The 11,507-nt window shown below is 37.8% G+C and overlaps 1 protein-coding gene across 1 annotated transcript; it reads left to right on the forward strand.

Annotated features, from left to right (window-relative positions):
• Nucleotides 1–565: 565 nt before the first annotated feature.
• LOC307118591 (uncharacterized protein) lies at nucleotides 566–11,207 on the forward strand. Its single transcript, XM_079804273.1, has 3 exons — nucleotides 566–633; nucleotides 1,435–1,724; nucleotides 9,804–11,207. Exons 2-3 carry the CDS (start codon nucleotides 1,490–1,492, stop codon nucleotides 10,313–10,315), a joined length of 747 nt encoding a protein of 248 aa, XP_079660399.1. The 5' UTR covers nucleotides 566–633; nucleotides 1,435–1,489; the 3' UTR covers nucleotides 10,316–11,207.
• Nucleotides 11,208–11,507: the final 300 nt, after the last annotated feature.

Consider the following 11,507-nt stretch of genomic DNA (forward strand, 5'->3'; position numbering starts at 1 on the left):
CAGAAATGTCATTAAAATATTCCATGTGACTCGAGTGGTTCAACCTTCATGTTATGAAGCGATGAGAATACTTTTTGTGTGCAAATAAATAAACTAAAATAAGGACTTTATTCGACAATGTCTTCTCTTCCCTGTCACTCAGAATATTTTGATTATATATCAAGATTTTATATTACATATTTATTATTTAATAATATATTTATCGGTGAGAATATCTAGATGTAGATCTATATATCTAGATATTTAGATGTAGAATCTTATAGTCTACAAATAAAAATCACCAGTCAACATTAGTACACTTATTTTCAGGTATTTTTTAGACTCAAATGAACTTTAGATGTATTTATATATTATATAAATAATTTATTCCCCTAAACAATACCGTTTTAACTTTTAGACAAAGTCTAAATAAGTCTAATATTTTCAACACATCATTGAACAACATGTATTTAAATATGTATTTCACCAATACATTCAACTCTGAATTTCTGTCATCTCTTGTATTATTTGTATTTGTGCACTTCTGTGAATGTAGACTGGAGTGTGTGAACGGGACTTTTATTTTGGTGTGGTGGTGTGACGTCATAAAGCTGCGCAGGGCTCCTGCATCTGTTGTGATTCGGCTGAAGAAAGGTTTGTGTTTTAAGCGTTTACAGTGTTTAAACAATAGAAACAATCTTCAAAGTTTTACAAGCAACGCAGATTGAATGATTTATTATTAAAAGTAACATTGCATAGCTTTATCTAACACTTATTAACGTCGTGTGAGTAAAGTAACAGAATAAACTCATGAGTAACAGAAGGAGCTTCTCATTTCTCTCTTTATCGTGAATCAGTTCATCATATAAACACGAGTTCAGTCTCTGGCGTCTCATTTCTCTCTATTGTGAATCAGTTCATCATATAAACACGAGTTCAGTCTCTGGCGTCTCATTTCTCTCTCTATTGTGAATCAGTTCATCATATAAACACGAGTTCAGTCTCTGGCGTCTCATTTCTCTCTCTATTGTGAATCAGTTCATCATATAAACACGAGTTCAGTCTCTGGCGTCTCATTTCTCTCTCTATTGTGAATCAGTTCATCATATAAACACGAGTTCAGTCTCTGGCGTCTCATTTCTCTCTCTATTGTGAATCAGTTCATCATATAAACACGAGTTCAGTCTCTGGCGTCTCATTTCTCTCTCTATTGTGAATCAGTTCATCATATAAACATGAGTTCAGTCTCTGGCGAGTAGAGATGAGAGAAATAAATAAGATATAAATAAATAAATATATAGTGTCTGTATAATTTGTGTTGTTTTATTAGTTCGTAGTGCTAGTTTTGAGTGTTACTGAGACTGCGCTGATATTGAACTAGAGCTGATTGAGACACTCGCAGAGATTTAATGTGGATTTATTTTTCTTTCTGTTAATTATTCTCATCTTAAACAGGACAAACACACAGAAAAACTCCTGAAGAAGCGACTGACATCCATGTGATTTAAAAATGGTGTTTATTAAAGAGGAGAGTGAAGACCTGAAGATTGAAAATGTATTCAGTTTGAAACATGAAGAAACTGAGGAGCAAACAGAGAAAGAGGAGAGAGAAGACGTGAAGATTGAAGAAACATTGAGAGTGAAACATGAAGAAACTGAGGAACAAACAGAGAAAGAGGAGAGTGAAGACGTGAAGATTGAAGAAACATTCAGAGTGAAACATGAAGAAACTGAAGTACAAACAGGTTGGTTTCATTCTCAAAGCTGAACTCAGTCATTTGATATTTGTGAAGAATGTCTTGTGAATGTCCTCAGTCCTGCTGGTTGGAGTAAACTTGTCATTCTTCAAGTCTACACGCTCGCAGATCCTCTCATTATAACAAGCAAATCTTATACTCGATGTAAATAAGAGATGTGTTGTGCCGTTAGAGTCATTGTTTATAGAGATTTTCTGTCGATCGCACTATAACGGCTGCACTGCTTGCTTTCTGTAGTCTAAACTACATTCACAATTTGAAGAAAAGTTTTGTCATGTTTCTTAGAGGACCAACGTCCACTTATTCTGCAAAGTTTCAGGAATGATGAGTGCTTTTAATTGACTGAATCCGCGTTCCTGTTCTGCGAGTCGCTCCTGAAATGGCCTAGACCAGGTAAACCCAGCCTGATCTGATGACGATTTGATTTCGCCCTGCAGCTCAGGCTGAAAACCTGTACATATTTCTATATGGAGTCAAAATAATGCCGCATAGATTTGCAAAAGAATAAAGTTTTGCAAACAAAAATAAAAAAAATTGCTAAAGAAAAATAAAGTATTGAAAGAAGAAAATAAGTTTTGCAAAAGAAAAAATAGTATTGATGGAAACAAAAATAAATAATTGCAAAAGGGAAATAAATTGGTTTCATTTGCAACGCAACTTTTATTCTGCGTTTCAGTCAAGTGTGAGTGTGCGATACTATTTCCCCTTTGTGCTTCACTTTTCTGCTCGTGTCACTTTATGGCACTGTTTTGATGTGGGGGTGGAGTCAAGAAACTGGGGCGTGTTTAGCGGACATGGTCACGCCTCCCTCCGAGTGACATCATCCACCCGAGACACAGATCAGCACAGATGAGTGGCAGAGAGGCATGCGGTGGATCGTTTCCTTATACTAACACTTTTACTAGCATTAAAACGGGCATGGTTTTGTTTTGTTACGACTAAATGTGTATTAAAAGCGTTTGCTTAAGTTAGAGATCATGTTAAAGTGGTGTTTATTATTAGCTAACTGAAAATAGCCAGCATCTGCTGTTTATTTCTCTCAGTCTCAGTGTGCACACTAAATATGTATTCGCAGCGTTTGCTTAAGTTAAAGAAGTTAGATCAGTTGATGGGATGTTTAGTGTTTAGTTTAGAGGCTTCTCGGTAACGTGAACTGCCTAAAAAAGCCATCTGCTGTTCATGTGTGCACACTTTTATAGCTACTGTTGATGTTTGTTTGATCACTACACAACACCCTTAGCAATGTAAACATGTTTGTTCTCATTGATAGTTAATTGAAGCTTACTGTATAAATCGAAAAATCTAAATCGCGTCTACCGCGTCTAGTTTTACGCGCAAACATTTTGAATGCATTTGCACGTCCGCTGCGAATTGGACGCGCGTAGAAATCAAGCGCTGGAAGCGAAATTGACGCGCGTTCAAGGCACTCCAGGAGAAATATGTCATAAAACACCACTCTGCCTCTTTTCATTTTCATTAAAAATATATATTAAACATTATTAGCCACACAAATGTGGTCCAGGCAACTCCTACATTATCTTCACTGCATGCATATTTAAATATCCTTAAAAAATAAAGTTATGAAACTTCTATTTGCCCTCAGTCAAAACTATTTGGCAGACAACAAAGTATAGATTCATGAGAGCAAAGATCGCCCGTTAGATCTACACAAGACGAACCACTACAGAGACATCAGAGCCAGCGGCAGAAGGACTGGCCGAGGAAAGGCTGTTCTCAGGCGATACGTCCGTGATAATTAATGCAATATGGCTCAGCTTGTCAGTGAACTACGGCTCTGTGTACTAAATGCCGCTCTATCTGAAAGCAGGTGATGGCGATTTACTACTAATCAAGGAACCGGCTTTACTGACGAGATGCGCCTAACAATGTCATGCGATATATCGCCCAGCCCTATGGGAGTATTGCAGCTCAGGGCCAGGGTTTGGCTGCACATTTCCAGACAAAAGCAAAAGTAAGACAATCAACAATCTCTGTTTCACCTTTGATTTTAATTCAATTATTTGATCCGTAGAAGCCAGGCAGAGCCCTCCATTGAGTGAACAAGTGAGATAATTATACAAACAAAAACACATTGAAGTTTAGGTAGGTCTCTGGGAATTATATGTTGGCTAAAAAGTGAGATATTTGAATAGTTGTGAATTTCTGTGTTTAAAGGACAACTCCGGTGAAAAATGAACCTAGGGTTAATTAACACATGGTTACCGAGTAGATCGTTCTCTGGGATTCGTTTTCATGAAACTCGAATTGTCCTTTAAGGTGCAAGTCGTAGAATGCTGAGTTACAATTTGGAAAACAGAAAGATATAAAATAGTTATAGTAATCCAACATACAACCATATTCACTTTTTACAGGGTAGATTTGGTCTTTGAACCACCAATTAACATGTTTCTTTAGAAATTTGGAAACGCAAAGTAAAAGTAGTTCCGTGCATGAAAGCAAACGCAAAATAACTTATTTGCCTGAGAGTACTCTCTGACAAAGCATGACACAAGCCATATAATTGAATAAAAAAAAAAGTGGTAAACATCGGATGATGCATTAAAATGTATGTCGCTACACAATGTCCATGTGGAATCGATTCCACTTCAATACACAATCAGAGGGTTAAAGCAGGCGATTTGTAACGTCAATAAGCAGCTTCTGTTCAATGATGGGCTTTGATTAATCCTGACTGAAATTCTTCACACATACGGTTTCTTTGCAAAATTAACGGTTCAATTAAGAAGACACTATTTTACTGATATTTTATACATAAATAGCATTATGCGTGTTGTTTATTGCTATACAAAGTTCTGTTATGTCAATCTGCTAGCAATCACATTATCATCTACATAGCACATCTGACTGGTTACTCGACCGCCAATGAGCTCACTGCTCTACATTCAAATACTCCACAGTATTGGCTGATAGCAGTCTGCAGAGCGCTTTCAGCAACCCTCCACCTTCCCCAGCTCCACCTGTATAGATCTGTTATGGGTAATTTCATGTATGTTATGCGTGCAGCAGCATGTCTTACATGTTCTCAGCAGTGTGTCTGTGGATGTACTGGCAGTCAGGGCCGTGCAGAGAGTTCTTCAGAGGCAGGGGCTCAAATGTAAAAAAGGGGCAATATGTACATATATATATATATATATACATACATATATATATATATATATATACATATATATATATATATATATATACATATATATATATATATATATATATATATATATATATATATATATATATATATATATATATATATATATATATATATATATTAGGGGTGTAACGGTACACAAAACTGACGGTTCGGTACGTATCTCGGTTTTGAAGTCACGTTTTACAAAATTGCGTTTTATTAATTTTTATTCAACAGTGGTTTAATAAAAAAAAAAAATTGTCTGTCCTTAAATGAATTCAATTATAACTAAAAGTTTCTTAAATATAATGCTGTAAACTATACAGGGAGCCCTTACATATTGCTATTAAAGATTAACAACAGAGCCCAAACTATTAGCCTAAATTCATTTGCTATTTATTTTTAGATATAATAATCAACACTCATAAGCTTCACATAAAGCAGTTTTTGCATTAATATGTAAATCTAATTATTAGTATTTTTTGATTTATTTGTTGAAATATAATCATTTAGTGGCTGTAATTTTCATGACAGGTTTATTTAAACATACATTAAATAAACAAGACATCACTAACAGGCTAAGTGGTATATAATGAATATATATAGGCTAATATAACGAATATATAGGCTAATATAGTGCATGTATTCAGTGAAAGAGTTAATCTCTCTAGTGAACTCACAGCTGTGGACACTGAATGACTTCTGAGGTAAATGTGATTCTACATGACATTGTTTGTTTACAAGCTGTTTTATTTTCTTTCCGCGGTTGAAACACCGATGGAGCGATTACACAACATATGATACGTTTCAATAAGTTGTAATGTATCCTCAACATACCTTTAGATATTCATTTCTTTAGGAAGAGATGATCGCGTTCACTCGCGCGTCGCGCGCTGCCGCTTGAAGTTGAACTGATACGCGTCTATCTGTCACGTCACATAATAGAGCGTTAAAATGGCATTTATCGTTTGAATTTCGTGATAAAATGGACTGAATACTTAATATGTTCGTGTGGGAACTCGGATTGAAGTGTGTTCCGCGCTTTAAACAAGCCGACTGTTAACTGTTATAGATTACATTCATAACCGTTCGCTACACGCGCGCACCCTACCGAAAGCCCGAAACGTAGTTCGTGTGTCCATGTAATTTTCAACCGATTTATGAATAAGAACAGAAAATTACCGCTCCACCTCACATGCCCAATGGAATTTGAACATGCTTTGCCAGATCACGATTGGTTGGTGTATATACATGACAAACGGGCATTGGTGAATTGTGTAATACTTTAAAATATATAATATATTGATTTGTAATTAAATCAACACATTAGCTCTGATTATGGATGAAAAAAAATATTGGTTTACATTTTTCCCGTAAGGCCACATACTCTCTGAAAGGACCATATTTGGCTCGAGAGCCGCTTCCGAACAGAGGAAAATCAGCAATCAATCAAAATGCACGCAACCCATAGCAACGCGTTATGGCAACGCCTCAACAGAAATTGTCCGACTTTTGAGCCGTTCGTTACTATTGTATACATTGTCATCAATGTCATGTTATAATAATCACATTTATTTAGTTTTATTGACCACGATATTATCATTGATATTTGTCTGAGAGGGGCACTTTTGATTCATTTTGAAAAAGGGCAGGGGCTCGAGCACCCAAAGTCCCCCCCCCTCTGCACGTGCCTGCTGGCAGTAGCAAATCTTGTAGGACCAAAAACTTTAACATTGCAATATCCATTACCATGCCAATCTCTCAGAGAGTTGTCATGACATAAATATCATTGATTTGAATCATGACATAAATATCATTGATTTGTTCTGCTGTGTTCTCTCGCTCACATCTGTGAGTTTTGCTTTCAGGTTTGGTTGATTGGGGAGTTGTAACTCCACCTGCCAGTGACCTTTGGGCCATAGTGCTGGGTCATTCTAAAGTTATGACAAACATATTGTATTTGCTTCCTGAAAAAAAATTGCCGGTTTACTTTTAATAAATGACATGGAATTACTGCAAGTTTTTAGTTTGACAGTGATTTTTTTTTCCCCCACCTCTGTTCCTCGTGATCAAACACACCTTGGACCAGGGTTGGAACTGAAGAATGCATAAAGCCCTTCCAGGAACCAACCCTGTTCCTGGAAGGGCTTTAGGCATTCTTCAGTTCCAACTACCCCTGCCCCCGACCTCTAAGGTGACTAGCAAAACAAGGGTTCATAGCTTTTAAAACCTCATCCTCTGTAGCTTCCTTTTTCCAACGCTTAAACAAAGCTTGAAATGAGAAAGTAAAGTCACAAACACTTTCATTTGCCCCTTGTAACCGATTTCGTACTTGATCCTCCAGCACATCTTGATAATTGTTAATCGATAAACTTTCCCAAGTGTCATCTTTAAATCTCATTGTCTCCCACCAATCACGGGCAGACATATGCAGAACACTGAGCATAGTTGCAAGAATTTCGCTATTTGACATTGGTCTGAGAGCTAAGAAGTCTTTACATCTTTCCAAGTAAACTATTTGAAACTGTTGGATCAGAAACCTGACTTGGCAAATCCCCAGTATTACATGGTGCAGTTGAACCTAAACATACCTGAGAAGAATGAGCAGAAGCAACATCCTCCCGTTCATCTATCTTACTGTCAAGTTGAGGGCATCTCTGCATAAGGGCATCAAGAGAAGTTTGCATAGTAAACAACTTGCTGCTTGAGACGGCATACTTCTTCTTGCAACTCCTTTCCATCTACACTATGTTCTTTGATAGCTGTTTTAAAAGAAGTAAGCAATGAATTGTTAGCATCATCAAACAATTCCTCAAACTCAGTACATGACTGTTCTGCATTCCACTTAATAGCATCAATTGTTTGATCAGTAAAATCTTTCATACGATCATTAAGGACCTCCAAAAAATCAGTTTGCGCTTTTTCAACTAATGTTAAGGTTTCTTTAGGAATGTCTTTAGCACAAAGTTTAGCATTTTCCTCAAACCATTTTTTTCTGCCAAGCTACAGTGTCCACAAATACACTTTTAAGTGAATCAATTGCTTGAGAAAATATTTTTAAATCATCTGTTTGGTTCCCTGAACCTGTCAGAGGAACACCAAGAAATGGATGTTCTAAACCTGTCATCATCTAATAGAGACTGCTCCACATTCTGAGGAGTGGAAGGGTTATCATGAAATGGTCCCAGACTGCGATCATCTCCAGATCCAGTAAAATTTATAAGAGGAGAACAGGGTTCCATAATTACACAAATAAATCCCAATAAATCAATAAACACACAACATCTACGGGTCCTTGTTCGGGCGCCACTTCTGTGACTGTATCTGACTCTATAAGGTTGGGCTCGGGCGCCAGGGGTAAAAACCACCACAATTATTTAGTTAAATTTATCATTAGAGTCATTACATATAGGGATGACATTACTAATCAAGTTGTATGAATCAAATTGGACAAGGAACCACAAAAAGTTGATTTGAAAGTTCTCTATTCAAGTTCAATTCCAGTCATATTGCATAACTCAATACATTCAATAAAAAAAAATTATTAATTTAAAACCCAGAAACATTTACCTTTTAGTTACCTCACAACAATAAATGAGTGACAAATAAATCAAATAATTAAACAATTTAAGGAATAAAGTGCAATGCAATAAACCTTGCACATGAAAAAATAAATCCAAAATACAATAAGGCTACAGATACAGAATCAAAGCAACAAAGGGAAAATCATCTGGATCCACAGTTCAACAAAAAAGGGGGAAAAATGTCTTACCATGTCACTCATTAAACTACTGGGCATGAAACAATTCAATACATCACCACAATATTTACAAAATAGTTTGGCAAACTCGAGCGCCAAAAAACCCCCCCAGAGAAAAACCTCCCTAATTTACACCAAAAACCTCCTCAAAACATCCTGCCTATAATGCCTTGAATTAACGTCTAAACCACAGCATAACCGGATTGGGGAAACAAACTCTCTCTCTAACGCGCCGCTTACACACAACTCGGTAATCGCTCTCCCACAACTTCCGAATGCTTTACGAAATTCAATGAGCGAAACATATTCCTCCAAATGTGAATCGTAAACATTAGAACAGAAAAAGAACCACAGCATTAAAGGTAGCATTAACCCAATGCAACGTGGCCTGCAACAGCAATACTCACAAGCCATCTACTAGCGTGACCATGACCGGGAATAACCCGTGTCTGACAACAAAGACTAGAGAGAGCGCGCGCAAGAGAGAGAAAGCGCAAGACGCCATTAACTTCCTTAAATACCTTCCTACCTGGTTTCCTGCATATACGCTCCACAGCGCCACCCCAGTACGGAATAGGAAAAACAAATCATTGACAACTGTCACAACTCCACCTGCCAGTGACCTTTGGGCCTTAGTGTTGGGTCATTCTAAAGTTATGACAAACATTGTATTTGCTTCCTGAAAAAAATATTGCCGGTTTACTTTTAATAAATTACATGGAATTACTGCAAGTTTTTAGTTTGACGATGATTTTTTTTCCACCTCTGTTCCTCGAGGACAACCATCCTGCAGAGTTTAGCTCCAGTCGTAATCAAACACACCTTGGTCCAGGGTTGGAAATGAAAAATGCATAAAGACCTTCCAGGAACAGGGTTGGCTACCCCTGCCCTAGATCAGTCTATATAATTAACCAGGGTCAAATAAAAGGTTTAAATAAGGTTAACTGTCAGCTTGACATTTTGAGACATGCCCTAAAGCAAGTGAAGAGTTGGCAATATTAAAGGCAGCTTCTCAGATTATTTGTAACACCTCTTATAGTAGCTTAGTGGGTATAAGATTTAGTTGTGTGTTGGTTTTGGTACTTTACATGTATAAATGCTTTGATGTCGGTTGCTTTGTGCCATTAAAGTGGGGTTAACTTTTATTTGTCTTTCTTAGACCTGATGGCACCGATAGAGGAGACTGAAGAACTGAATGAAATGGAAGAGAAAGATCAATATAAGAATCATAATGATTTCATAACTGGAGAAAAATCACTCAGTTGCTTACAGACTAAAAAGGCAGGGACAAGAAATAACTTAATCTGCCTACAGTGTGGGATGAGTTTCAGAAAAAAAAAAACCTTCAAAGCCCACTTGAGAAATCACTCTGGAAAGAAACTCTGCAAATGCCCTCAGTGTGGAAAGGGTTTCTATCACAAACTACACGTTGAACTCCACATGAGAGTTCACACTGGAGAGAAACCCTACGCCTGCCAACAGTGTGGGAAAAGTTTCAATCAAAAAGTACACCTTAACAAGCACATGACAGTTCACACTAGAGAGAAGCCTTTCACCTGCCAACAGTGTGGAAACCGATTCACTGCAAAAAGAAGCCTTAACAAGCACATGACAGTTCACACTAGAGAGAAACTGCAAATGCCCTCAGTGTGGAAAGAGCTTCAGACGTAAAGGAAATCTTAACAAGCACATGAGAATTCACACTGGAGAGAAACTGCAAATGCCCTCAGTGTGGAAAGGGTTTCACAAACTACACGTTGAACTCCACATGCTGTTTCACTAAACGAGGTTCGGGAGGAACATGTCAGATAATTGACACAGGTGGAGAGTACTCAGCTAATCAACAAAGAGGTATATATACGCAGCCGTCCTACCTCCATTTTGTTGACAGTTTTTCAGCATCCCTCCACCACCCCTTCTCCACATCTTGCCCTATCTTTTAGTTCTAAACCACTTACATGCGGGGGGTACTCTGGGTTCGGGCCGAAGTCCGAGCTCGAAGCCCTCCCCCCCGGACAGCACGCCAAATACGCAATTCAATTAACTCTCTACAAATTATATGTAAGTGTGAACTCGTGAAATGAGAGTTCACACTGGAGAGAAACCCTACACCTGCCAACACTGTGGAAAGAGCTTCAGACATAAAGGAACCCTTAACAAGCACATGAGAGTTCACACTGGAGAGAAGTGAGTGCCGTCGATCCGTTCATCACTAAAGTCTGAATCAGATTCAGAATGACGATCAAAACATAGATCCAGTAGATCACATCCATCAACACCCCTGACGCTTGCATGGTCTTATACGTCTTTGTGGGTTCAGCATTTCATTTGCTGATGTTTCAAAGCTTTAGTTATATTGCTACTCTTCCATGAACACCACCTCTCACAGTACCTTGATGTCATAAACTGATCGGTCTGCCCAAGTTGGAAATCGTCTGTTCTGATTTATTCCTGTTGTGTCGCATTCTTATTGGTTCATTGTGTTCAGGTGTGTATTGTGTAGCAGTGCTTAAAGGTGTCATGAACTGGCTTTTTTTTTTAAATTATACTGTTGTCTGAGGTGAACTTATTGCGTTTGCGTGGTTTTTACATTCAAAAACATCATAATGAATAAGTAATAGGCTATTTTCTGCCTTGGTTTTGAGTCTCTCTGAAAAACACTAGGTTTTTATGGGCATGCCGCACTGAAGTCTTGAGTCAAGAGAGTGAACAACGCACATCAAGACCGCAATGCAGGGATGCAAACAGTGCGCTTTTCTCACGTCTGTTTGGGTGACTTGTGTGAATCGTGCAGATCCGAAGAGTTTTCTGAAGGGGGGGGGGGGGTCTGATTATAATTTCACCAACAGTAATTCTGGATTGC

Source organism: Gobio gobio, assembly GCF_949357685.1.
Source record: "Gobio gobio genome assembly, chromosome: 1".
Classification (NCBI taxonomy): domain Eukaryota; kingdom Metazoa; phylum Chordata; class Actinopteri; order Cypriniformes; family Gobionidae; genus Gobio; species Gobio gobio.